Raw genomic sequence first — 26,726 nt, forward strand, 5'->3', positions numbered from 1 at the left:
TGGAGTCCACAAAGAGCCATCGCTACCATACTTGGAGTGTGACCCCAGCTGTGTGGGGTGGCAGAAAAAGTATTTCCCAGAAAAGCCAAACTGACTTGCCTGGGAGAAAAGGTGGGGACCCTGAGGCCCCCACAAGAGGATTTAAGCAGCTTCAGGCCCAGACAACAAAGGGACCCAGAAGTTGAAGGAGGCTCACTGGAGAGCTGGGGTACAAATGGTTAGTCAAAATGGAACAAGGTAAGGAAGGGAACAGGTCGGCCAGGAGTGAGCTGCAGGAGGGGAAGCAGGCATCATCCTGAAGTTTTGGCACCTCAAATTGTTCATCCTTTGGTGGTGATGCCATGCAAGAGTCTGAAAGTCCCCAGGGAGGTGCTGACTCTCACTGTCACTCCAGCAGTGGGAGGCCACCCAAGACCACACACTCTGTCCTGGTTGGATGGTGCCCTTTAGAGTGACAGGGATGATCTGAGGCAGCTGAAAGAGGCGCAGGCACTGGCAGGTTATTTTCTCAGCTCCCATCCTGGAGATCTATCTGATCCCCAGGTGGACTACTTGGGACTAAGCAGGTGAGAACCAGAACCCAGCATGGGGCCTGCACGGTGGCCACTAGAGGGCGCATGACATAGGAGCCTGCATCCTAGTCTCTCTGTAGCCTACCTAACTCAGAGAGATGATGACAAGCCCAGAGAAAGATGAGCCCTGAGCCTGTGGAGGGGCTCCGCTCACTTCAGAGCCTGCCCACCAGTTGCCCATCACCATCTCTGAATCCGGGTCTGAAGGAAGAGGTGGCTGGTTGGCTGGGTCTTGCAGGGGTGTGGGAATCTCTGGGTCACTTTGGGGTACGATCCCCAAAGCTCTGTGCAAGGCATGCCAGAAGCTTTGTAATCCTCAGGAGGGAAGGGACTGTGGGCTTGGTCTGGTGGCTCTTCCTAAGTCTCCATATGTGTCACATTAGCCCAGTCAGGGAAATGATCCAAGTCAAATAGGGCCCGTCCCCAGGTGTTGACCGCCAAAAACACACACAAGATTCCAATCAAGTTCATCATTAGTCCTGTTTTCACCTGGAAGAAAATAAAAACAGGGTCAGAGTCAGCCCCTTCAGGTCTGCCTGTGGTCAGGACAGAGCGAACAGGACACTGGGAACCAGTCCTCTTGGAGAGGTGTTTGCTAGGCCTCAACGTCCCTGAGTCATGTTCTGAGCTCCCCCCTGCCCCAAACAAAGCAACATCATGTCCACTAAGTGTCATCAAATGCTCACAGTGTCCTTGGGAGGGATGCCAAGACAGATGGGTTCTCTATGTCCAAGTGGGCATTGGAAAATGGCCTCAGGGAGGTGATATGAGGCAACAGCCACTAAGGGAGAGTGTGGCAGAGCCTGGGGTGTGACTCTAGGTTCAGTGGTCACCCCAGTGCCTTAACTGCCCCACAAAATGCTGGCTTCCCTGTGGCCCTCCTCTAGCTCTTTCCAATGCTGTCTCTGTGTTCTTTTCTACCATTGTTTGAATGTCCTGTTGTAGACTTTTTACAGGGGACTGGAATCAGGTTTGCAATCCATGGTTTCAGGGATCGACCTTCTTTGTAAAAAATGCTCCATGAAGTCCCAAAGATACCCAATGGAGGCTCCACATTAACTAAAAACTGACTGGTCCCACATAGGGACCTTTGCTTCTGGTTTCCTTGGTTCACCCACTTGCCCATCCTTCATCCAGAGTTGTGCAAAGCTGCCCTTCCCCCATCAGAGGTGATGAGAGTTCTTCCTGTGACAGCGTTTGCTTCCAATCCGTAGTCTCTCATTCCTCCTACCCCTCACTTCTTCTACCTCTTCAGACACCTCTACACCTCTACATTAGCATTTCCCCCAATATAAGCCTTGCACCTCCCCAACTTTCCTCAGGGATCTTGCTGGCCTGTGAAGTCCACCCTTGGCCAAGTGAGTCCCCCACCTCTTCCAAGTGCTCAGCCGGGGCCCCCTGGTGCCTACACAAGCTTCTCTCAGTGGGAGATTCTATTACCCACCTTGGGGACAGAACAGCCTATGAAGTTTGAGATCATTTCAAAAAAGAAAAGTTGTATTATAAACACCAATGACGACTATAGATTGGGACATTCTGTGGTATTTCCAAATCACATATCATCCTTTGGAAACTCACACGCCATTCATCATATATATCAATAGCATCATAAAAGTAAACAGAAGCGGCTGTGTTACCATGTCAGAAACCTTGAGGTGTCCATAGGCAAACACGATGGCATTAGGCGGGGTGGCCACGGGCAACATGAAGGCAAATGACGCACTCAGGGTGCAGGGGAGCATGACGTACAGTGGGTGGAGGCCGATGGAACGAGACTGGGGAGAAACAGCACAGAAGCTCACAGCACAGAACATAAAAGCTCCTGGGCCCTCATTCTAAAAAAGCATTCCCTGCAGGCACCGGGTTAAGTTCCAACTTCCAAGCCTTTGTCTTGCTGGTTGCTCTGGGTTTTGCCACTTCTCTGGCCAATGACACTATTGAACACTGAAGGCTGAGCTCAAAGGTCCCCACCCCCCGGAAGTCTGTCTGAGTCTCCACGATTCATTCACCATTTATGCCTTTGACCTCTGCTATGTGCCAGAGACCATGCTGGACCTCTGGATTGCACTGAATCTCACAATGCCATGTGGACATCTCTTTCTGTCCTGTCACAAACTGAAAAAACATACAAGGAAGGGACTGGGTCTCCTCATCTATGGATGTATGTGTTTTTATACACAGTTGTGATCATTTTATGTCTGCAATTTGCTATTCACTTCTTTCATTCTACATTTTAAAATTCAGCTACTCTAAAAACACAGGAGGAGACACTCATTAAGTATCTGATGAAGAATGAATGATATAATTGTAATATCAGTTAAAATGAACCTTTATCATGCATGTGAGGGTAAATACATAGGCAAAGATGTTCACTGCAACATTGTAACAGAAAAACATAGAAAACAGACTCCATGGCCATCAGTAGCAAGATGATTAAATAAAATACAGTATACACAAAAGATGGAATAATATGCAGATATAAAGATGGTTTAATGTGCTAATATGGAAAGATATCCAAGACCTATAGTTAGATTCAAAAGAGAAAATAAAATAAAGTCTATAACATGTCCATAGAATGGTCCCATTTCTTTGAAAAGAGTGTGTATTCCTGGTGCAGTGATGCACACTTTTTATCCCAGCAACCTTGGGAGGTTGAGGCAGGAGGATCTCAAGTTTAAAACCAACCTCAGCCACTTAGTGAGACCCTATCTCATAATAAAATTTTTTTTAAAGGGCTGGAAATGTGGCTCAGTGGTTAAGGTCCCCTGGATTCAATACCTGGTACTCCTACCCTCCCCAAAAAGATAAAAAAGAGTGTCTGTATGTTTGTATGTGTGTACTATACATATGTATAATATATTCAGAAAAATGTCTAAGAAATTAAGACACCTTGTCTCTAGGAAAGAGGCTAGAAGATTAGAGTCTGTATACTTTTCTATATCAATTTTGCAATTTTTAGCCCCATGTATATATTACATTTCAACTTGAAACAATCAAAGCATAATCATGTTCCCAGTTTATTAAATATCCTTCAAAACTGATTGTTAGTGGCTTGATAGTATTAAATGATACAAACATGTGGTCATTTATTTCACCAACCCCCTATTATTATGAATATATTTTATAACAAATAATTCGGTGCCACATATTGTTACAATGATGTACTTACAGGCAACTCTGATTATTTTCCTAGGACCTAGTTCCAGATGGGAAATTGCCCAGACAAAGGGTCTGAGCAGGATTAAGGTTACAACTCCCATTGGTTAACAGTCCTCTGAAAAGGCTGTGTACCCTTTGAGAATTGTTGAGAGGTCCCAGATAGGGCCAGGCTGTGTCCTCGTCCCCCTCTACATCTCTTCATTTCCCTTGGCTTTGTGTAGCACATGGTGTTTGCAGCCCTCATTCCTCGATAACGCAGCTGGATGACCACCACCTTTCCCTTTCCCACATGGGCGCCCAGGCAGGGGCATAAGGGGCCTTAGAGGTAGCTCTGGGACACCTAATTCAGGGTTTCTGGTTCTAGACAAGCTTGTTTCCAAAGGGTCTGGCCACCCTCTTGGGTTAAGGCCTGCATTTGTCTGTCTAGGGCCATTGGTGCTCACAGCAAGGGCTGGAGATGTCAAAGCCAAGGCCTTTCTCGGGGAAAGGAGGCACCCCCAACACACGCCCATCAGAAAAAGGCTCTGCACCACACCATCTCCCTCCTTCTCCACCTCTTCCTCTTTGGCATCTGCTTGGCAGCCTGCTTAGGGGGAGAAGAGAGGCCACCTTGCTATTTTTAACACTTTCATCTTCACTTGGAATGGAAGGAAAAAACCACTTAGGTTTGCTTTTTTATGCACATGGACGCCCAGGCAGCTGGATGGAAATTTACCAACTTCAATGGTCTGTTTGGGCCTTTTGTGAGTCTGTCTCCTGGCTCCAGAATAACTACAGCATCTCCCACGCTCCTTCTGCAGTCTACAGAGGCTTTTCATAGCCCCATCTGACAGACACCCAGCACAACTCTAGGAGGAAAGATCTTAAGGGATGTGTTGGGGGAACTCAGGTCTTTTGGCTCCAAGCCCAGGGCTCTTCCCATACCACCCCCGAGGGCAGTACTGCTTTGCAATGAAGGACAAAAGAAATGTGAGAAGTGATGAGAGCTGACTTTTCTATTAATTCTGTTTTCATCTCAATTCCAGTTCAAAATCATTCCTGCCCATGAACAGAATGCTCCACCTGGCACTCAGGAGGCCCCTTTTCCACCACCAATGACCTCTCTGGCTCAGCTCACATGGACCTCTCATCCCTGAGCTCTCTAAGCAAAGCTGTGGGGAGTCCTCAGTCCTGCCATACCTCTCCTTCAGAGGCTGCTTCATCTTCCTAGAATGTCCTCTCCCTTCTACTCATCCCCAAGCCGTTCATTCTCTAAGGTCTCTTCCTGGGGAGTCCCAGTCAATAGTATTCCCAGGGGTGCTCTGCAGTCCTCCTGCACACCTTCGTGACATACTCAGCAACCACACCACTGGCCCCTCCTCCTGGGCACAAGTCCTGTCTCCCCAGCTCGAAAAACAATCCAGTGAGATTTATAAAGTTCAATGCTGGGTGCAGTGTGACACTCCAGCTACTCAGGAAGCTGAGACAGGAGAATTGCAAGTTTCAGATCAACCTCAGCAACTAAGCAAGTCCATGGCCCAAAATACAAACAAAAAAAAAGGACTGGGGATGTAGCTCAGTGTACAGCACTTGCCTGGCATGTGCAAGGCCTAGGTTCAACCCCCAGCACCTCTGAAAGAAAAAAAAAAAAGAAGAAGGAAAAAAAAAAGTCCATATTTGGTGCTTTGACCAACAGACAAAATACGAAGAGGAAATAGGAAAACAGTGAGGGCCTCAGGACCAGGGTCGTCAAGGGCACACAAGTCTAGGTCAGAACCAGGGCCAGATCCAGGTCTCTGAGCCTGGTCAAGCTCTGGTGCCTGATTTTACCACCTGTCTAGGGCCCCAGAATATCATCATGGGTTGACAGCTTCCTGTGAAATGACATACCACCCTCTCCACCCGCACTGGCGTGGCTACTTACCATGGAGGCAAAGATGGGCAGGAACAGGGTGGTGGTGGCCACGTTGCTTGTACACTCCGTGGACACAGCAACAAGCAAGGATAAGATCAAGGTGATGGCTGCAGGAGGCACTGTTTGCAAGGGCTCCATCTGCTTCCCCATCCACTCGGAGAGTCCTGAGGCCTGGGAAGCAGCAGGAGGCCAGTGACTTCAGGGCTTCTGGCTTTACAGTTATCTCCAGGGCCAGGGTTTGGCCATTCTCTACCTCTAATCCCTCACACACATCGCTTAAGTGATCTCATTCACCCCCACTTCATCCTCACTCTGCAATCTTCTGAATCTTTATTTTCTTTTCAGCTGGTCTACTATCTGCATTTAACATCTATATGCCTTCAAGATATTCGCACCCAGGTGTCCTGTGAGCACTATGCTCAACATGCTCCAACCTGAACCTCTTTAGCTCAGAATCCACTTCTCCCTCTGGACTCACCATCTGCTGCTGTCCAACGAGAGGTCTGGGAGTCACACAGACGGGTCTCTGTCCCCTTCCTCCTTGCACCCAGTCACCACATCACCCAAAACATTTCACTCACATCCATTCTCCTCTCAGTCTCCCACAGTTCTTAGAGCCCAGGAGAATGATTTAGGCCAGAAATTTGGATGTAAATTTAGAACTTTGGGATGAGAAGGGATTGACCAGGCAGAGAATGAAAAGTAAACAGATCAGAGATACAGGCCAGAGCCTGGGAAAGCAATCATAATTCAGGGAGAACGGAGGAGAAATCAGTCAGCAAAGGAGGCTGAGCAGGAACAGTCAGAAGAAAATCAGGCCAAAGTGGGGGAAGGTGTGAAGGAGAGAATGACCTAAGAGTCCATGTTCTCAGATTGAGTTAGGTGAACACTATAGGGCATCTGCTTGTCCTGCCCCAACTCCCGCCTGCCCCAAGTCTCCATTTCGAACATCAGAAAGATTTTTCTCAAATGCACATGAGGCCAAGTCACTCCCCTGGCCTCTCCTCTTCAGTGGAACGTCCACTAACTCCACACATGCTATTCTGAATTCAAGACCCCAGGACAAAGGCTTCTCCACCCTCATGTGCTCTTGAGCCAGATATCTTGTGTTTTTCCCTTGCTCCTGAGTCACTTCCTCCTGAAATGTCCTTCCAGGTAAACCCCCCTGCTTCGGCTATGAAGTGTTAAAAACAGGGACCATGTCTCAGTCTCCTCCATAATGCCTGTACCTAACCTAACACTAGGGGGATGAAATGGTAATGTTTGAGGAATGTAAAAATGATAGATGGAGAAATGAACAGGTAGGTGGATGAATGGTGGAAAGGCGACTTGATGGATGGATTTGCTCATCCCAAAACTATTTATTGGGCTGGGGATGTAGCTCAGTGGCACAGCACTTGCCTAGAAGGCATGGGGCCCTGGGTTTGGTCATATATGTATATTTAACAATATACATATATATCAATATCTGTGTGTGTGTGTGTGTGTGTATCCACTACACACCAGATTCTATCCTAGATGTTGAAGAAACAGAAAATACAAGATAGACCAAGCCTATCTATTATCTTCCATTCCTGGATAGATGGAAAGAAAGAAGGAAGGGAGGAAGGAAGGGAGGGGGGCAGAATAGCAGCACTGAGCTCGTTCATCCCTCCCTCTGTCTCATGTCTTCCCCAAGGGGTAAGAAAGAAGGTAGAGAACGGTACCTTTGGGGTATTTTTCCCTTAAAAGCTGTTCCTCTCCCCTATGTTGTTAAATACTTAGCTAGAGAAAAAAAATTGAAATTTTGAAACCATGGGCAATGAGAGAATCAGCATATAGAAGAACCAAAGAAAATGCTGAAAATATTCATGAAGACTTGAAGGAAAGATTTCCCTAAGATAATCAAAGCAGAGATTATTATTACCAGACCCCAAAGTGGGCCCAGCAGTGTATCCTTGACCTCTGTGTGAGTGTGTGAAAACTGAGGTCACTTATCCACTCATTTCTGTAGTCACTCAAGAGGGGTTCCTCCCTTCTAGGCACTGTCTGTGGTACAGGGTTCTCAGATGACAAGAGAGAGTTCTTGCCCTCACAGCATGTGCAGTTTTGTGGAGGAGACAGAAATACAGCAGCCCAGGGATGGAGGAGTGGAGGAATGTGGCACCTCTGGCCTCCCTCCTGGTAGGAATCTGAGGGCCCCAGGCAGTGATGGCTGATGAAGTTACCTCGCATCCTTTAGCCAGAGCAAATCCGCCCCCCAGTAGCAGCACGATGCCCCATGGCACCTTCTCCTGCGTCACCTTCCAATCCAACAGTGCCGGGGGATAAAATGGAGTTTCCCTTTCTGAGAAGAAAAAGCAAACACACACACACACACACACACACACACACACACACACACACACACACACAAGAACAGTGTTAGAAGACAAAAAAGAGTCATAATCAAAGGAGAATAAAGGCAAAAAGATTAATGCGATACCAGCTTATATCTGTAAATTAGCTAAAATTTACAATAATACTTGTAACCATTGCTGGTGAGGGTTTGGTAAGATTGTTCCGTGCTGGCATTTTAAAATGGAACAAGCTTTTCGAAAAGAAAAAAAAATTGGCCCCACATTTTAAAAGCCATTAAGACATTTATGTTCTTTTAACTCAGAAATATCATGGCTAGAAATTTATCCTAAAGAAAAACACCCCCAAATGAAAAGCTATGCACAAGAAAACATCAATTTATACTAACAAAAAATTCAAAGTGGCCAAGATGGAGAATGGGCACTGCCCCCTCCAGGCGATAGGATGCTTTCATTAAACAGAGTGAATCTGGAGACCGTGGTAATAGTGAGAAATGTTTCTAGTATAGTACCAAATTAAGACAAAATCCTAAACAACAAAGAAATAATTGCATGTCTTTTTATTATAACTACATAACTTATATTAACAAAGACAGGCAGGAAGAGATGAAAAAATACTGGTGGCATTAAGGGAAATCCAAAACACTTTTTGTCCCTGTGTGATATAAATAAGATTTTAAATATTTAAAAAGCACAAAAAGAAAAGATTTTGTGCCAGGCATGGTGACACACGCCTGTAATCCCAGCGGCTCAGGATGCTGAAGCAGGAGGATTGAGAGTTTAAAGCCAGCTTAGCGAGGCCCTAAGCAACTAAGCAAGACCCTGAGCTGGGGATGCGGCTCAGTGGTTACGCACCCCTGGGTTCAACCCCTGGTACAAAAGAAAAAAAAAAGAAAAAGAAAAGATTTTGCTCTAAATAATAATTGGCTTGAAAATCTCATCTCCCTAAGCTTTTCTAACATGATCGGTGGAACAAGATTTTTCTCTCCACTAGGCCCAGGGCCTATCTTATGATAATCGTTTGCTGCCAGGTCCCCGATCCTGATGAACTGGGAGGTCAGGACAGAGAGGCCTTACCTTCCTCTGTCTGGCTGCAGAAGTTGAACTTGGGCTTCTGTGAAGGCACAATGAAAAGCAAGATGGCCACAAAGATGGCCACAGTGGCATCAGAGATGTACCTAGGGGGGAAAGAGGACAAAGGGGTTTAGCCCAGCTCGACTGCTGCAGTGACAGTCAACCAAGAAACATGTTCTAACTCTGTCAGTTCTGTGTCTAAATCCTCCTATATGAAGAAATAAGCTCAACTGGGTGTGAAAACTGAAGTTCCCAAAGCCAAGGTCAAGGTGGTGTAGAAGACTATGTTCTGGCTAAAAACAAGATGCTCACATTCTTGGGCACATAATTTGGATGAGTTTCAGCATCCCACTTCCCTCTTTTAGCCTGCACTGCTGCATGGGTGGACTTCTGTACCAGGTTCTTTAGAATTGCATGTTCACCAGGGTGACCACAAGGTCTTTTTGGAATACCCAAGCAGATCAAAATGGAATATCCAGTTTCAGGCAGTCATCTCTCTGCCCATATCTCCTGCCTTTCCTAGGATTTACAAGTTTCTCAACCTTCCCTCCCATGGCAATATCGGAGCCAGGAAAGACTCTACATATTCCTGCTTTGCTCTAGGAGACCTACTCCTAGCCCAAGAAACTCTCAGGCCCCTCTGCCTGACCATGCATTTTCTGCTCAGTTCATTGCAGGAGAGGATGCTGAAGAAACAAACACATCTGCATTTTCATCATGAAGATCCATCAGAATAAAATGAGTCATAAAACCCACCATTCCAGAACCAAGAGCCCAACCCTGGACCTTCCTCTGGCCACCTATGATGGAGAATAACAGCATTTTGGTTCTGATGTACTAAGCCAGGGGCTTTGGCCAAACGAACAACTTACTTTTTCTCACCCTCCATCCAGGCAAGCGACAGCCAGCCGGGCATGAAGCCGGGGTCCCGGGAGAACCACAAGATGATGAGCAGGAGGAAGCAGATCAGGACATTGGTCTCCGCGAAGGAGAAAGGCCCCAGCTTCTGGTATTCCTCCCGCAGCACCTTGTAGGCGGCCTTCTCCTTAGTCTTCTCTACCCCACAGCTGCAGGAATTTTTAAAGCTAGAGAATACAAAGATGAGCGTGAACGCTGCGCAGCAGAATATGGCAGAAGGACACATGGTGGGGCAAGCCCTTCCTCCCTCTTTCTACACTTTCATCTGCCTCCCCAGCTTCCCAGGATGTTATGGGGAAAGTCTGTGGAGAGATAAAGGGCTGAGTTCCCCAGGGCATGCCCCAGGGGCACCTCCAGAGCTAGGGTGTGTTCCTAGAGGAAGCCTGAGATGGCACCAATGAGGATACAGGTCTTAGGGACAGTGGAGGCAGGAAAGGAGAGAATGGCCAGAAGGATGAGAGGCAGAGCAGAACCAGGAGAGTGGACAGGAGAATACACACAGAAACAAGCAGAGCTCAGGCTGTCACTAGCAAAGATGCCTGGTCCCCTGGAGACTGCTCCAGGGTCACCAGTGAAGAAGGCCAGGAAAAGTTCTGGAGCCTGCCCAGAGTGGGGGCAGGGTTCCCTCACATGCTTCCCAAGCCCTCCTACTCTCACCACAGCCCTTGACAGTCCTGAAATGACAGACTCCATCACCAAGGTGCTCAGGAGGGGACAGGGAGCAAGGAAGGATCCCAGCAGACTGGGCCGGGAGGGGACAGGAGTTGAAGGTGTGGGATTACGGATCTAGGAGACCCTGGAGTTAGCAGCTAACTCTTGCTGGAGCAGGAAAGAAATCATCCTGGACTGTTACTGGCTAGCACGTTGGTAGAAGGGCCCTGCCAGGCTGCCCTGCAGAATCTCTTGCGGGTGGTGTTGGCATGGAGGTGCAGGAAGGAGGAAGGATTTGTGGAGGAGGTATAGAGGGTCATTCAGCCGCAGGGAAGGGGTAACTGGGGCCACTGGTGCACTAGCTGCAGGCCCTGAGATACTCTTTGAGGGTTCCATTCACCCATTCCTACCACTGTCGGTCTGAAGGGAGTAGAGAATGCCAAGAGCATTATCCCTGGAGAGCCTTCTCCATGACAGTCCTCCTGGGGCCTAAGACAAGATTCATAGAAGGGCTGGGGTTGCTGGAATAGATGCTGATTCCCAAATCCACTGCTGGATGTGAACCACCTTTGAGATCATGAGAGTCATGCTGGCAATGGTGGCACGGCCTGCAGCACAGGGACACTAGGACATCAGGTCATGGCCTCCTGGGGTACTCAGAGGTAGGAAAATGGGCAGTAGTTGGACTCTCATGTCTGCAGTCAGCTGGGATCTCCTTGCTGGACATGGGGCAAAGTCCCAGGTCATGAGATCATTAGGAGTGGGGATGACATAGGAGGGGACCTTCATTGGCTCCATAGAGTCCATGTTCTTCCAAGCATTGGCCTGCTGCCATCTGTCATCCTAGTGACTTTGGAGCTGTGCCAGGAGCCTCAGGTTTCCAGAATAAGGAGTGACCTTGGTATTCCTAGCGGTCCAACAATAAGGAACAATAAGGACAGGCCGTAAGGAGCTGAGCCCATTTAGTTCTGGTAACACATTCCCAACAACACAGTGGCTACAGACTCTGGGGCCGCATCAAATATGCAAATATGACCCTGGTCCCCCATACTGGTGCCACAAGCCTTCCGACCCTCGTATGTTAAGCAATTTAGCTAGTGGGTTAACTTCATCAGGTGACTGCTGAGCTGGCATGAGAGGCAGGTACATGGTTCAGTTGGCCTGCGGGAGCCCAGGGATTGGAGTGGTGACCACAGCATCCTGTAGCAGAACGGCCTTCACTATGATGAGTCGTGGTAGACGTGGACTGACTATGCTGCAGAGCCAAAGAGAGGGCACAAGATCTTTGAGCCCCCATATGCCTCTATACGGCAGGGGTTGGGAAGAGCACTCATCCCCTTTTTAGCCTGGTTGGAACAGTTGGGTGCCAGCCAGCAGTAATATCCCAAGTCTTGGCAGTCCTGAGTGAGGGTCTGTAGCCCCATTGGAAGAATATAGCCAGAAAGCTGCCCATAAATTCAGCAAGACAGTTTTTCTGGATTAGGCTAGAGGATGAGATCTTGACGTTGTTCTCCACAGCCATGCAAATGAGAAACTCGAGTGAGAGTGAAGCTTGCTAGACTGTAGAGGTGGTTCCTGTGGCGAAGACATGCACTCCTCATCCTTAGGTGATATGGTCCCAGAGGCCAAGGAGGCAGAGGGGGATCTCCGGGTCCTGGTTTGCACCAGAATATGACCTGTTCCCACCATTCCAGCCAAGTGGAAAATGCTGTCCTCCACCTTCAGGATCTGGAACTGAAACTAGTTGACCTGTGATCCACCCTCTGCTCTGTGTCCAAGCTAGAGTAGCACGTAGGGGAGGGATGGAATCAGATGGCTGCCCAGCTCCTCCACCACCACCAGGCTCCCAAAGTCCCCATGCTACATGGCAGCTGCTCTCCAGGCTCCCTGATGGCCCAGAAGAGCTGAGGGAGGCTGCACCAGGCTGGGTGAACTGCAGCAGCAGGTTCCTGGCTGAGTTCCTGAGGTGCCTGGTATCCACCTCAGCTGCTGAATGAGAGGCTGACTGTGTTCCTGTGGTCTTGATTACCAGGTCAGTTCCTTCTTCTTACTTGGCCCTTGAGCTTTAGGGACGCCCCCAGACCACTACTAGTGCTCTTGACACCCAGTCATGCTTGGCTTGATGGCAGTTCAGCACAGCAACCTTTGACCTCCCCAGGAGGGGATGGATGTAGGGTTGTAGGTCAAGGGCACAGACTCTGGAGCCAAACTGCCAGGGTTCCAATTTCAGGCCATCTACTTCCATGCCACACAAACTTGCATAGGCCATTTAACCTCTGCAGACCTCAGTTACCTCATCTGCAAATTGGCAATAATAATTATAATAACATTTGCTTCACAGATTGTTGTAAAGATTAAACAAATTCATAAATGTAGAGCATTTAAATGGGGCACATAATAGGCACTGGATAAAACATTAGTCATTGATATTTCTATTGCCCCATGAATGGACACAGGTGCCCCCTGCGGAAGGTCCTGGGGACTGTCTGCTGATAGGCCTCCCTGGTTGATATGAGCAAACCAGCTGGACTTTAGTCCTTGCACAGTTTCAGAAAGAAGAGCAAAGAAAGCTGCTGTCAAAGTCAAGTTGTGCAGCAGGTGATCATGGAAGCGTGTCCCTTTCCCAGAGAGTGGGGGACTGGACCCCAGGAAGGGTGGGTAGAATGGAGCCCTGCCTACTATTATGATCATTAAAGTGACTGTTTTGAACATGTGTAGCAAATTTTAAATGGCAGCTTCCAAACAGGTCCTCCTTCAGAAGAAAACGAAGAAAAACACCTGTTTCCCCCATTAAGTTACAGGCTTGAGTAGGCACTTCTGTACCTTTACTCTGAGTCCCTTCCCTCCGGTCCTATAGGGTCCTGCGTCTCACTTGACTCAAGCTCCCTGTGAAGTAGGACACAGCACACACACTTAGCTCCTAGCTGAGTACTTTCATCCCAGAGTGGCATGATCACCTTTTGCCACAGATACATTTGTGTCTTTTAAAATAACAACAACTTTTTTTTTTTTTTTAGGTATTTGTCAGCTGCACGTCACGGTTTCTGTCCAAAGTCTGGCCCTGGTGAAGGTTGACTCCAGGTGAACTTGACAGTTGCTGGGAAGAGGAAGGTAAACTTTCCAGGATGAGCAATCTGTTGGGAACATCGTAGGCCTCTGGTAAAGGTCTGGGTTTGGATTGATTTAGATGATATCAGGAGGGTTTTTGTTTTTTTGTTGTTGTTGTTGTTTTGTTTTGTTTTTTGTTTGTGACCTGGTCTAATGGAGCCAGGTGGCCAAGTGAAAGTTTGTTCACATGGGTCAAATTTCTGCTTTAGCCCAAGTTGATGGCATACTTGCTCTTTCTCCCTGGGCCAGGAGCTATGCTGGGTGCCGGGGTCAGAGAGGCCCTGGAAGAGTTCACGGTCAAGGGTAAGAAGCAGCACTGAAACACAGACAGGTAGCAAGGGATAGGGCTGAGATATGCCCCAGGGCATCTCCGAGGAGGGAGGGAGCAAGTGTTCTTCTGAGATGGAATGGAGGTGAGGGGAAGCCAGGGAAGGAGTAGCCAGGGAAGTAGCACTTGAACTGGCCTTGAAGGCTGAGGAGGTAAGCAACTGGGAAAGCAGGAAATGGCTTTCCAGACAGAGGGAACAATGTGCGCAAAGCCACATTGAGCAATCAGGGATGGTGGGAATGGGAGGGCAGCCTAGCTAGAGAGAGAGCTGCAGAAACAGGGCCAGAACTGAAGAACATTTCTGCAGGGATGTGGTGGCACAATTGGATGGCATCTTGTGAGCAGCTCTGACTTACCTGAATCTCAGATAAATGCACTGCAACCACAACCAGGAAAGCAGCAACATTATCAGCATGTTGGGGAAGGCAAATCCAAACCAAGAGGCAAAGTTCAAGAGGTCCTTACTCCCAGGAAACAATCTGAAAGGAGAGATACTGGCCTACACCTCAACCCAGGCTGAGCTGTGCAGAGCAAGCCAGCAATGAGCAGAGGCTGAGCAGTAGCTGGATCCTGAGAGATGGGTAGGATTCAGGGCCACATCCTCCTGAGGTCTAGCCATCCAAGTTCATTGTCTTGTAACACTATGCTCTGATCAAGTAAGGAGGCCAGAGCACAAGACAAGGTTGAAGAATGACCAACAAACGTTTCCTATGGATCCCAACCCTGCTAGGCATCTCATCAAGTTATGGCTCCATCCCTTAAGATAAGCACACTTTTGCAAACATATGCATGTAATTTGATTGACAGCTTCAGGGGTCTGTGTATGCCTGTAACCCCCTCACCCTGTAGGTTTCTAAGCAATCTCAAAAATATTTCCCAGGGTGGGACAAAAAAGATGTTCCTTAGGCCCGCCTCCCAACCCAAGCCAGTACTAGTAGTCCCAAGGCCCCCGGTAGCCCAAGATTGTCAAAGCAGACCCAGATTTTTTTCCCACTCAGCCCAGACAGGCTGTTTTTCCCAGAGGAATTGCAGGGAGAAGCCTAAGGATATAGTTAGAGAAAACCCTCCCAGGATTAAAAACACTCTGGCTGTTGAACCTCAGTATCTGCCCTGAGGACTGCTGTCCTGTCTTTTCTGTCTCCCAACTCCTGTGCCAGCAGTTTTCCCTGCCCCTGACCATGGCTCTTGTCTGCATTTATTTTTTATTCCAACACCTGCCAATTATCCATACCTCAATTAACGTGTTTATTTACCAGACCCACCTGTAGCTCCTTGGCATTTGGCACCCTCAGCAGACCATGAGAGCCCCAGACAGGGCCCAGGCTTCTCTCACTTCAGTAATCCCAGCCCCACCCAGCACAAGGCTGGGCACAGATAGGGAATCCTCATGGCCTGTGTCCCTTTCTGGCCAAGGCTAGAAAGTTCCAAACTACCCTTGTGGTCCACCTGGAGCCTCACAGGGAATATGTCACCTCCAGGACAATGAGTGAGACGTAAGGTTAAAAAATGACCCAACTCCAACCCTTCATACCATCTGTAGAACCTCCATATCTTGGGACCATTGCCATTAACCCCCATGTTAGTGAGTCAAGGGAGTGGGGGAGACTCTTTTAGAGATGCCTAATTCCTGCAAATTTTAACTCAGGTATCTGTGACTACATTGTCATCTCCCATGACTTGAGCTGAGAATTCAATTCACAGTCCCTGTCTGAGCTGGGATTTCTGAGCCCAGGAAAGAAAGATGGAACTCACTCCAAGAGAGAAAGCAACCCTGCCCACCATTAACTCCTTTGGCAACAGGTTCCCATGACCTCTGAGTGTTTCTGAGTGGTTGCAGGCTGGATGGGACACATCTTCCTACTGGCCTCCCAGCCCCAGGGCCCAGCTGAGGAGGGAGAGGTGAGTAGGGGTCTCTCCAGCCCCAGGGCCCACTTTGTTTTCTCTGAAATTGTGGCCAATGACTCACTCTTGCATCTGGCCCAGAAGCACCACATTGGGTCCGGTCCCAGTCAGGGTGGCCGTGCCCCCAATGCTGGCTGCGTAGCACACACACAGGTTCATGGCCTTGCACATGCTTTTCTTGTATTGGTCCTCCTGCTTCTCCATGGCAGATCCATCAAAAATACCTTGGTTTCCTGTGGTGAGCACAGCACTGTTAGCTGAGCCAGTCACTGGGGTCTACCCAGCCAACCTCAGATCCTGACTCTGCTCCTAACCTGAGGAAGGGGACATCCCCCACCCCCTGGCAGGTCCCTCCACATGAATTCCTCAGCTTCCGAACTAAAGTCATGGTCAGGTCCCATCTGCCTTCCCACAGTCATTTCCCAAGACTTCCCTAAGTCTTCTCCATGCTCCTGTCAAATCCAGCAATTTTTTTTTTTTTTTTCCAGTTCTGGGGATTGAACTCAAGGCCTCATTCATGCTGGGCAAGCACTCTACCACTGAACCACACTCTCAGCCCCCAAATCAGCAACTTGAGACGCATATCCCTCTTCTCTGGTTCTTTGCTGTTCTTTGCTCGAGATGCTCCCTGCATCTAGTGGGTATGTAAATCTATCTATCTCCAGTGTCTCTCCTCCCAACAAGGCTTCTCCTTTTTTTCTGAGCTCCCTCAGCATCTGGTTTATGGCTTGTCCATGGCTTCCTCCAAGTCAGATGATTTGTTTGTGGGACCCACTGATGCCATCCCACTGGACTCCACAAGAGTTGGTGGTTGGAGTGTACCTGGTCACCTCGGTGGCCCCAGGACCCCACCCAGGGTCGGGAAATCAGGACATCAATCATGGGTCTGAGTTCCCAGTGCAGGGTCTTGGGATAGACAGAGAAGAGACAGAGGGCAAGACAGATGCTATCTTGTATTCCCTGAGCTCTGAACCTAATACGAAGCAAAAGCAGGACACAACCCCAAGATCTGTGAGAGCAGAGCAGAGGAATTTGACATGCTCTGGGTCAGAGAAGGCCTCCCTGAAGGATGGTAGGAGTAGCAAGGGGTGAGGAGTACCCAGTAGGTGTTCAAAAGATACTCAAATGAATAAAACGAATACTTAAACACTGATTTCTGTGGTTGGAAAGAACTAGGGGTGGGATTTTCTTATAAGCATTTTTTTTTTTTTTTTTTTTTTTTGCAGTGCTGGGGATGGAACTCAAGGCCTCATACATACTAGGCAAGTGCCCTACCATTGAGCTACATCCCCAGCCTCATTATAAGCTTTTACTAATGGAAATGAAACGTTATAGCTCTCCTAGAACATTTATGCAAAAGTGTCAATTTATGCAAAATTGACATTTCTAAAACTTAAGAAAACAGTACTTCCTAATATTGTTCTCTATGCATGTTTAGGGATGGGCTCCAGGAAGGAGGAAGGGATAAGGAGGTTGCCAAAATGTTTGGCAACGGAAGGGAAAGCTGCGACTGTAGCGCATGCACTGACCCAGCCTGGGGCTCACCTGGCAACTCGCTGGCCTTGCCCTTATCCACTAGCTCCAGTGCCTCCAGATTGGTCTTGGTAGCTACTCTTGTGGCTTCCATCTGCTGCAGCATGGCTTCCACAATGGGTACCATCATGGCCGTGGTGGCTGTATTGCTGATCCACATGGACAGGAAGGCAGTGACGCTCATAAAGCCCAGCATCAGCCTGCAGAGACGGGGCACGAGAGGAAAGCCAGAGAATCCCCCACTCCCCAACCCCTTCATCCCCAGGAGCAACCAGAGGCTAGGTCCAACCCTGCAGGCCAATTCAAGACTGGATATTCCAATAGAGGATTACAGTTTGGGTGCTTCTCTCTTTTCCTCCTTCCCTTCTTTCCTCCCTATCCTCTTTCCTCCCTTCCTGCTACTCCTTTCTCTCCAACATTACACCTACTCTGCAGGCTAATAGAACAGCAAGAGACTCCAGAGGCAGCTGTGGCTAGGGGGAAAGGCATAAACACTCAGAGGGTGTCAATTCAGTATGGAGTATGACCCTAGGGGTGTGCTGGAGCACCCCTGTGTGCAGGCATGGGTATCGAAAAGAGCCACATTTCAGCCTCAGCTCTCCTCTCTTAAGTTCAGAAGAGATATGCAGAATCTGCCTGGAGAGGTAGGGATATCTGGGAGGGAGCTAAGGGAACTGTGACCTTCCTGATGGCTGGCCCTCTTCGGGCCAGCTCCCTGTACCTGCACACTTTGCTCGGCTCACTCTGTAGTAAACCAGATTAAACTAACAGTGTTTAGAAAATATGTTCCCTTTGCTTATAAACCCTCATCATTCTCACTGCTGCTTCCTCTCTTCCTTTCACCCCACTGTCCACCTGGAGAGCTCCTATTGGTTCCCCCCAAGTGGACTCAGACAACAACCCTCCTCTGTGGCCACCTCCAAGTGCATGCCAAGCAGGGCTGTCACACCCTTCTCCATCCTCCCTCTACACTCATTACCTAGTGGCACTTGGAGGACCAGTTTCCATGTGAGCTCTCTCCTTAGGCTATAGTGGGGATAGGGCCTGACTCTCCTCTATGGCTCTACATACCCCAGCTGCACCATGCCAGGAACAGAAGGCTCTCGGGGAGGCTGGCTGAATGGAACTCAACTGCTCTAGGTCTCCAAAGCCCTCTGCCATCAGACTCCTCCTTGGGGATACTAATGTGCCTGAGGGCTGGACCATGAAGAAGGGACCTGGGGACTGAGCTACACTAAGGCTCAATTTGATGTCCATACAGGTTGACCTCATGGACCTGTAAAGTCAAAGACTGGAATCCAGGCCTGGAGGAGATGATAGTCTGGTGAGTGCAGGCGGTCTCAGAAGGACCATGGCTTCTATACAAAGCTTCAAGGCACCAAGAAGACCTCTGCATACAGGTCCACCCCAGGACGGCTGGAAGCCAGGCCCCGAGGAGGATCCAAGTGGCAGGAAGGAGCAGAGAAGACAAAGCTTCCTGCAAAGGCTGCTATGGTGGCTTCCCACCTGCTGAGGGCCCAAAGCTAGCCACTTAAAGTTTCCAAGAGAAGAATGCTGAGGGGACCAAGATCCACTTTCCTGAGCACTTGTGTTTCTAAAAAATACAGTGATTTGTGATCTGACCCTATAAACCCATCACCAGAGAAGATCTATGCCACAAAGAAGTCAGCGACTCACAGAGTTCTCTGCTCAGGTGAGTCAGTGGCAGACACCAAGGGAGACCCAGGCATGGTCACCTGAAAAGCCAGCTAGGATCTGTGTGTGCTCATGGCCCAGCAAAGTCCCTGAGACATGGACATCTCAGGAGGTATTTACTGTGAATTAACCCACAGCTGCCTCCCAAGGGCTGGGTGGAGAATGCACCATTAATTACAGAGCACATTGTTTCAAAAGATGCGCCCTGAGTTCTCCATTTGAGGGTCACAGTCTTTATCAGACATACTGAGTCCAACTCCCATGTGACTGTCAGCAAGTCATTTCTCCACTTTTTGCCTCAGATTCCTCATAATCCCCAACACTCAGAGTTGTAATAAGAGTTAAATAAGATGATAAATAAGTTCCCAGTGTCATGCCTGGCCTTGTAGACATCCACCGTGCCATTATGATTGTAATTAGAATACACTGGCCCCATGGGATGGCTAGAATAGCTTGTGTGTTGATTGGAAGGGGGATCTTGGGAGGTACAGAGCGATGTGGGGGAAAGTGAGGTAAGGAGCTACCCATTCAGGTAGACGGCCAAGCTTTGAAGGAAAGACCTTTCTGCTTCCCTCTGAGCTGAGTAGTGGAACCATCTCAGGTCTGCTTTCCAACCTCCATCCAACTTGGTCCCTGTGGAACCCCATAGCCACTTCCCTTGGGAAACCTCTGGAACCTGCAAAGGCTCTTGCTAGCCAGTATGCCCTTGGAGGCAGCGAACCTTGGCCTACTGCTGTTCACCATCTGCAACCACCCCTCAGGCACCTGTCTCCCAGCTAAGATTGGAACATGCCCTACCCAGAGGCCAGCCTGCCATGCCCCAAGAAGCAGTGGCCAGCCCTCCTGCACTGACTGGGGGTGATCTGGTCTGTGCCACACTCCACTCCCCAGCCCTGGGGGCCCACACAGAGCCACATGGCCATAGAGAGAGAGAAGACTTAATTACCGTGCAGGCTTGGCCCCTATCCAGAGTAGGGTGCGCAGGGCGATCCTCTTGTGTAGATTCCAGCGCTCTACGGCCACAGCCACTATGAGGCTTCCCAGAAACAGCATGTTGGTATCCTTCATGTACTGGACACACACCTAGAGGGCAGCATGGAAGGCCCAGGAGGATTGTTCCACATACTGCTTGGGCCCAGGGCTACCTGTCACCAGGGACAGGCAAGCAGGCCAGATGCTGACTTCAGGAGCATCTTGGGGTGGTATGTTTTCACACCAGGGAGAATCCACCAGTGGGGTTTATCTGGCCACCCCCACCCCCAGGCCCCCCAGAGAGGGGCTTGGAGAAGGAAGGGGTCCATGAGAGAACTGGGAAGTCACCAGGACCCTCTGAGTCAGCTCACCTGCTTAGAGTCCAATATCTGCAAGAGCGGAAAGAGCAAGACAGGCAAGAGGGAGGTGACAGCCACCGGGATGACATCCGTGCACCAGTAAATGGCCATGAGGATGATGACGTAGGCACACCTGACAAACTGAAGAGACCACCCTGAGACCCCACAAGCCTCACCACCCCCACTGCCCCATTCCACCACAGTGGAAGGGAGCCGGCGGGGACTCCGCTAGAGGGATCCTGTGCCCTGCCTCTGCCAGCACAGCTCTCCAGGCTCAGGACGGTGAGGAGGGCAACAGATCTATCATCAGAAGACTCCAGCCCCACCCCTAACCACCCTGTGCCTTCCCCTTCCCAGCTGCATGGTCTCAGGCAAGTTCTTTCATCTTTTCAAACCTTGGACTGGTCACCATCTCTCCCATTACAAAGGTGTCTCGTTTTATATTTAATTTAACAGATAGTCAAGTCACATTCGTTAGCCACTGAGCCACCAGACTCTTAGCTCTGCAGTGAGGCAGAACTGGGTTCCAATGCAAGCACCTGCCATCCTGGCCCTCATTCGCTGTAGGACTTGGAGTAAGTCATTAAACCACCTTGGCCCTTGGTTTCGTCACCTATTAAAATGTGGACAATAATTCCTACATCCCTAGCTGTTTTATGTTTCACTAGCCCTCTCCCTCATTCTAGCCCCCTCCACAAAACCAGTCACCAAGGCTTCTATCCCTTATTCGCAGGCCTCATCCCCTTTTCTACCTTTATCCTGTTATTTAAAAATTATAGACCATTGTTTTAGACCAGCCTCCTGCACCAGGTCTCAAGAGACCAGTCAAAAATCAGACTGGAGTCACTCGCGCTGCGGTTTCATGTCATTAAACCCAAACCAAGTTCTTATCTGATCTTCTGAGAAATCAGGAGAGATAAGAGCCAAGTTTCCCAAACAGGCCAAGTTCAATCTGAATAATAATGAAGTTCCCTCTCCTTTAGTCCTTACAAAATAGTCACCTGAAATTTACCCATCAGTTATTTTTCTACTGTTCTGACTCCCTGTCCCCACCTTCAAAGAAAGCATCTTTAAAATGACCAATCTATCTTTGTTCTTTGTTTCTGCTTTGTGCCCTTCCTCAAAGCACCACCCCACACACTAGATTTGCATCGTTCTCTTCACCTTCTCCCCGCCTCCACCCAGCACCACCATCCAATCGTGCCATTTGAGGAAACATGCAATATTTGTAGATTCAGTCTGTCCTCAGCATCCTGCGTAGTCTCAGCACTTGGTAGATGCTGAGCAGGTGCTCAGAGAAGGAACCAAATAGCATCAGCTGAGAGGAGAAATAAATCTTTCTTCAGCATTCCACAAGCAACTCAGGATACCTTCCTACTGCTCCAAGCAGGAAAGTTTAGGGTTTCTAAACCCTGGCACATTGACTTTTCAAGTCTGATGATTCTTTGTTGCTAAGACTGTCCCATGAGGTTTAATAGCATCCTTGTTTCTCACCCAAGAGACTCAGGGTGACAACTTCAAAAAGGCCACTCCATCATTTGCCCCCTGCTGTGAGAAGGTCAGATGATTGAGGAAGTCCAGAGACTGTCACCCCCAAAATATGGTGCCCTGGCATGCTGATTATTTTAAATTTAAGAAACTCAGAGCAGCAGATGCAAGAAGGGATGCTACTCTGACATCTCCATGTCTACTTAAAGTCCCATCCCACCAAGGAAGAAACAACCACCTCTGGTCCCTTCCCTGAGTTTTCATTAACTGAACCCATGTTGCAGAAGAAAGGCAGATGGACAGACATTTATCACACAGCATTGTCCCTTATTTTGGTTCCATTCAATATTCCAAAGAGAATCACTTACATTGTATGCTCTATGGGCCCAATGAACTTTATCTCAGGACATTGTACATTTCCCCAAGCTCCCTGAATTCCCCTAAAAATCATTTACTATTTCCCTAAAAACTGTCTACATTCTCTATTGTACCCTTCCCCTATGAAAGAGGGTATATAAGCTTCAAAACTGTGTTGGGCTAATAGGGAATCACACTTTGTGATTGCCTCCATGCACCTAATGAATTTGTATATCTTTTCTCCTATTTAATCTGTCTATTGTCAGTTCATGGCAGTGAACCTTCAGAGCCCAAAGGGAAGCCTTTCCTTTCACCCCAACAGAATCAATGGGGTTGATAGCCACTGGACTTAAGTCAGAATAGCAGTGTGGTTAGAAGCCAGGCTTTGCCACCAGCCAGCCTGATCAATGTCCACTGTCCTCTGCTGTCTGACCTTCAGTAGTCACTTAAGTTCTCTGAGCCTTGGGGTCAGGGGTATGCCATGTATAGAGGGAGTGGTTCCCTCCAGGTGTGGGCAAGAGGGAGCATTGTAGAGAATTTTAAAACAATACTAATAAAAATCAGGCTGCTTTTATGATCATCACGTGATAGCAATTCTAAACAATGTCATTGATAAATTACATCTTTTGCTCCCAGTCTAGGCCCCTCTCCAGGATCATTTCATGTCCTCATCTATAAGTTGGGGATTTAAGAGGGCCTATTCTTTTTCTTTTCTTTTCTTTTTTTTTTTTTTTAGAGAAAGAGAGAGAGAGAGAATTTTTAATATTTATCTTTTCAGTTTTCGATGGACACAACATCTTTATTTTATTTTATGTGGTGCTGAGGATCGAACCTAGTGCCCCACGCATGCCAGGCAAGTGCATTACCGCTTGAGCCACATCCCCAGCCCAAGGGCCTATTCTTAATGAGTGGCACTCAGAAAGACCTTGTAATTTTTTAGTATCTAAACTTAGAAACAGTGGATGACACCTGTAACCAATTTTCATTGTAGACTCCTGGAGAAACCAAAGATAAACATTAGAAAAGAGGATGGGACACAAGGAAAATTGTTTCTTCACCTCAATTACACTATTAGAAAGTCTAGGAAGTGCCTCAGGCCTGACTAATAATACCAGACAACAAACTTGACCCTCCCTATTTCCAGAAAGCTCCCATGACATAAATGGAAAGGGCAAGCTAGGAAGAGAGTAGTAACCCTAAAGAATGAGGTAGATTCTACCTTCAGAGAGGATCCTGGCTTTTGCTGTATAACTTCTGAACACTTTCCTGCAACTGAGAAGGGGTTGGAAAAATGACTAAAGGAGACATAATCCATGGGATTTAAAAGTCAGTACTCAGCACTGTGCCTAGCACATAGAGGGGCTCAGTAAATACATGTGCACAACTGAGTGCGCATGTGAATAAATGCACAATTGAATAAAAACAGGAGTCATTGTTGATATGATGACAATCACATATTGCCTAGCAATGGGGGCACATTCTAAGAAATGTGTCCTCAGGCAATCTCCTCATGGTGTAAACATCTCAGTGTGCATTTACAGAAACTAGAATGAACACCATGTCCCTAGGTGATACAATCTTATGGGGTCACTGTCATATATGTGGTCCAGTATTGTTCAAAACATTGCCATGTGACACATGACTGTATCCACCAGCAAGAGTGTCCTCAATGTGTTGTATTAAATATATATATATAGGCAAAACAGTCTCTCTCTCTCTGTCAGTGTGTGTGTGTGTGTGTGTGTATCTAATGAGACAAGATTAATGATTGGTTTCTAGAAAGATTTCTATCAAAATATTAATTGGTCATGGGATTTGAGGGCATTTTCATTGTTACTTTATACTTTACAAACTTGTAAAAAAGAATTGTTTACGATTTTAATAAAATAAACGATATAATAAGTTTATCACTTATTTTATAAAAATGATTTTTTTAAAGGGACCAAGAGAAAGAGTTAAAAAAAAAAAAAAAAAAGCAGAACAAAGATGAGGCCAGGAAGCAAACAAGGTAGATGAAAGGAAAGAAAGAAGAAAGCCTGGAGGAGAGGAGCTGGGCAACAGCAGAGGGCGGTGTGACCTGGGAGTTGCCACTGGATGAGGACAGCGCTGCCCTGGCTGCCAAGCTCCTTCTGTGCCTTGGACCTCTGGATTTCCTTGCACAAAGTGGGAGGTGAGAGGACATGGAGGGTGAGGGAGGGTGAGGGCAGGGAACTCTCAAAACAGATGCACACAAAGGGAGAAAACGAGAAACCAGGGACCCAGGCTTCCAAGCCCCTAGCCCAGCATGGGCTGCAGGGAGCCATGGGAAGGTAGCCTTGGAAGAACTATCACTGGTGTCTCCTCCTCTCTTAAGCACTCACTTCCCTTAAGCCTCACTGCCATGGTGGTTAATTGACACATGCACATACATCTGAGTAGGGATCTCAGTTCAGGACCCACCTGTGTGTGTGTGTGTGTGTGTGTGTGTGTGTGTGTGAGTGTGCCAGGGTGCAAGTGGGATCTCAGTCACACTGCCCTGGAGCAGGAAGGTCAATCAAGCAACTATAATTATTCCTGCCAGCAGAACTAAAATCACAGCACTCCTGCCTGGCTCCCTCCCACGGGCAGTAACAGCCCCAAATCTCTTCAACGAGGAGCTATGGCTGCTCACTGATGGTGTACAGAGCTGTCAGAGTTCAATCTACTGTCTTTGGCCCAACCAGAGGCTCTGCTCCACTATACCAAGGGCTCCTCCCAGTCTTTCTTCCTACATCCCAGGAACTAACAATCTCTTTTGACAACCAAAACAAGTGTCAGAATCAAACCACCCCATTATAGAGACGAGTGCGCCAAGACCCAAAGAACACAGGGACTTGGCTAAAGTCGTGAGGTTAAGGGAATGGTGGAAGTCCAGTTCTTTTGCAGGTTGGCTTCCTGATACCCCAATGCGCCCCTTTCCTCCAGGATCCCTGCTGGATCATCTCTTGAGGAGTTCTCTTTCTCAAACCTGCCTGGGGAGGGGACACAGGAACTGGAGGTTTCCTGTCAGGGCTCAGAGTGAAAGGATTGAAAAAAGGAAGGAGGAAGGAGCAGCCAGCAGCCACAAAAGGCTTCAAAGTGCTCGGGCCTCTGCCAAACTGGCTGTGCACAGCACAACTGAGTCTGGGCCAGGCTGAGCAGGCCACCCTGCCCCCACCCCGCCACCAAGGCCATTCATTCATTCTCTCCCTCCTTCCCAGAAGCACTAGGAGGCCAAGGCAGCTTCCCTGCTACCCAGGACCATGCCACCCAAGGCGTGAGCTCTGGGAACATGTCCCACCTCCTGCCACAGCCACAGCAGGCAGCAGGCAAAGAGACCAACTCTGACCTGCTTTTCATCCTGGAGCAGGACTTTTGAATCAGATGTGGCTTTGCTGGTTTCAGAGAGGGAAAGAAATGTGGGTCGCAGATGGGAAAACTGAGGTCCCAAAAGGGGACAGAGAGTGGCAAAGGCAGATCTCAGGAATCACTTAAGTGATGGTCTTTTTGTGTGGGTCCCCACTGAGGTCAGAAGACACTTGCAGCTGGGAAGTGTCCATTCACCGAGGGAAAAGAGAGAAAAGACAGAGGGAGGGAGAGGCGAGGCACTCAGAGTCCCTGCTAACATGAATGACATCTTGGGGAGAGATGGGGACAGCGGTTATGCACTCTGGGGGAGAGTATGAGCCAAAGGCTAAGCCTCTGACTGGAGTCTGTGTGGCTAAGATCTGTGCTCACGTCTAGATCTTTGTGCTTGCCCGGACGGTTCTGGTGCCCTGGGATCTGGTCTCTGCACCCCTCGGGATTCTTTGCAGGTCACCTCCCATGTGGCACCTGGAGCTCGCCTCAGGGGAGCTGTCCCGGGGGGGAGTCGGTGCGTTGCAGCTCAGTGCTCCCGGAATTCCGTGCCCGTTATAGGGCACTGAGCGCCGGGTTCCTCCGGGCTGACGAGAGACGCAACTGACCTTGGCGGGCATCAGAATGATGAGTGGCAGCAGCAGGATGGGGGTGAAGAACAAGATCACGAAGGACTTGATTTTGGAGACATAGCTCAGCGCCGAGGCCATCGCGCGGGAGATTGGCAGGAGACACGAATGAGAGACAGCCAGAGGCTCCGAGCTTAAGAAGGGGCCGCAGTTCCACGAGATGGGGGGCGGCGACAACTCCGCCCCCTACGGCTGGCCTCCCGACGGCTACGGGGCGGGGCCATCCCTTGGGGTCCGTGGGGCTAGCCTGCCCCCAACTCTGCCACCCCGCGGTGGCGGGAGGCTTCTGCGGATTCCAGCACTTCGGACTCTAGGGGCGGCCTGGACCCCGGCACCTCACAACTTTCCTGCGCTGCCCTGCGCAGAGGCGCGCACCCGGGGCGCTAAGCGGGCTGTA

The 26,726-nt window shown here is 48.8% G+C and overlaps 1 protein-coding gene across 4 annotated transcripts; it reads right to left on the minus strand.

The window, feature by feature from the left end:
* Nucleotides 1–929: 929 nt before the first annotated feature.
* Nucleotides 930–26,410, minus strand: Slc13a5 (solute carrier family 13 member 5). Of its 4 annotated transcripts, none has more exons than XM_027922679.3 (12): nucleotides 26,309–26,410; nucleotides 20,514–20,642; nucleotides 20,117–20,253; nucleotides 17,488–17,624; nucleotides 16,007–16,175; nucleotides 14,397–14,519; nucleotides 9,908–10,120; nucleotides 9,039–9,139; nucleotides 7,833–7,951; nucleotides 5,635–5,796; nucleotides 2,210–2,347; nucleotides 930–1,061 (listed from the first exon to the last, which is right to left on the minus strand). In XM_027922679.3, the coding sequence occupies exons 1-12, from the start codon at nucleotides 26,408–26,410 to the stop codon at nucleotides 930–932; spliced, it is 1,662 nt and encodes a 553-aa protein (XP_027778480.1). The 4 variants fall into 4 exon arrangements, with proteins under 4 accessions (XP_027778480.1, XP_027778479.1, XP_027778481.1 ...); XM_027922678.3 differs by having other exon boundaries at nucleotides 17,488–17,675; XM_027922680.3 differs by lacking the exon at nucleotides 20,514–20,642 and having other exon boundaries at nucleotides 17,488–17,675.
* Nucleotides 26,411–26,726: the final 316 nt, after the last annotated feature.

Source organism: Marmota flaviventris, chromosome 17 (genome assembly GCF_047511675.1).
Source record: "Marmota flaviventris isolate mMarFla1 chromosome 17, mMarFla1.hap1, whole genome shotgun sequence".
In the NCBI taxonomy this organism is placed as follows: domain Eukaryota; kingdom Metazoa; phylum Chordata; class Mammalia; order Rodentia; family Sciuridae; genus Marmota; species Marmota flaviventris.

What these genes read in the sequence shown, in the direction of transcription:
- Slc13a5 (XM_027922678.3), bottom strand. Translation starts at nt 26,410, where the DNA reads ATGGCCTCGGCGCTGAGCTATGTCTCCAAAATCAAGTCCTTCGTGATC. An exon ending in ATAGGGGCCAAGCCTGCACG is followed by an intron (nt 17,676 to 20,116) that starts GTAATTAAGTCT and finishes CCGTCTCTGCAG; the next exon opens with GCTGATGCTGGGCTTTATGA. An exon ending in ACCTCAAGGTTTCTGACATG is followed by an intron (nt 1,062 to 2,209) that starts GTAACACAGCCG and finishes ATTTTCTTCCAG; the next exon opens with GTGAAAACAGGACTAATGAT.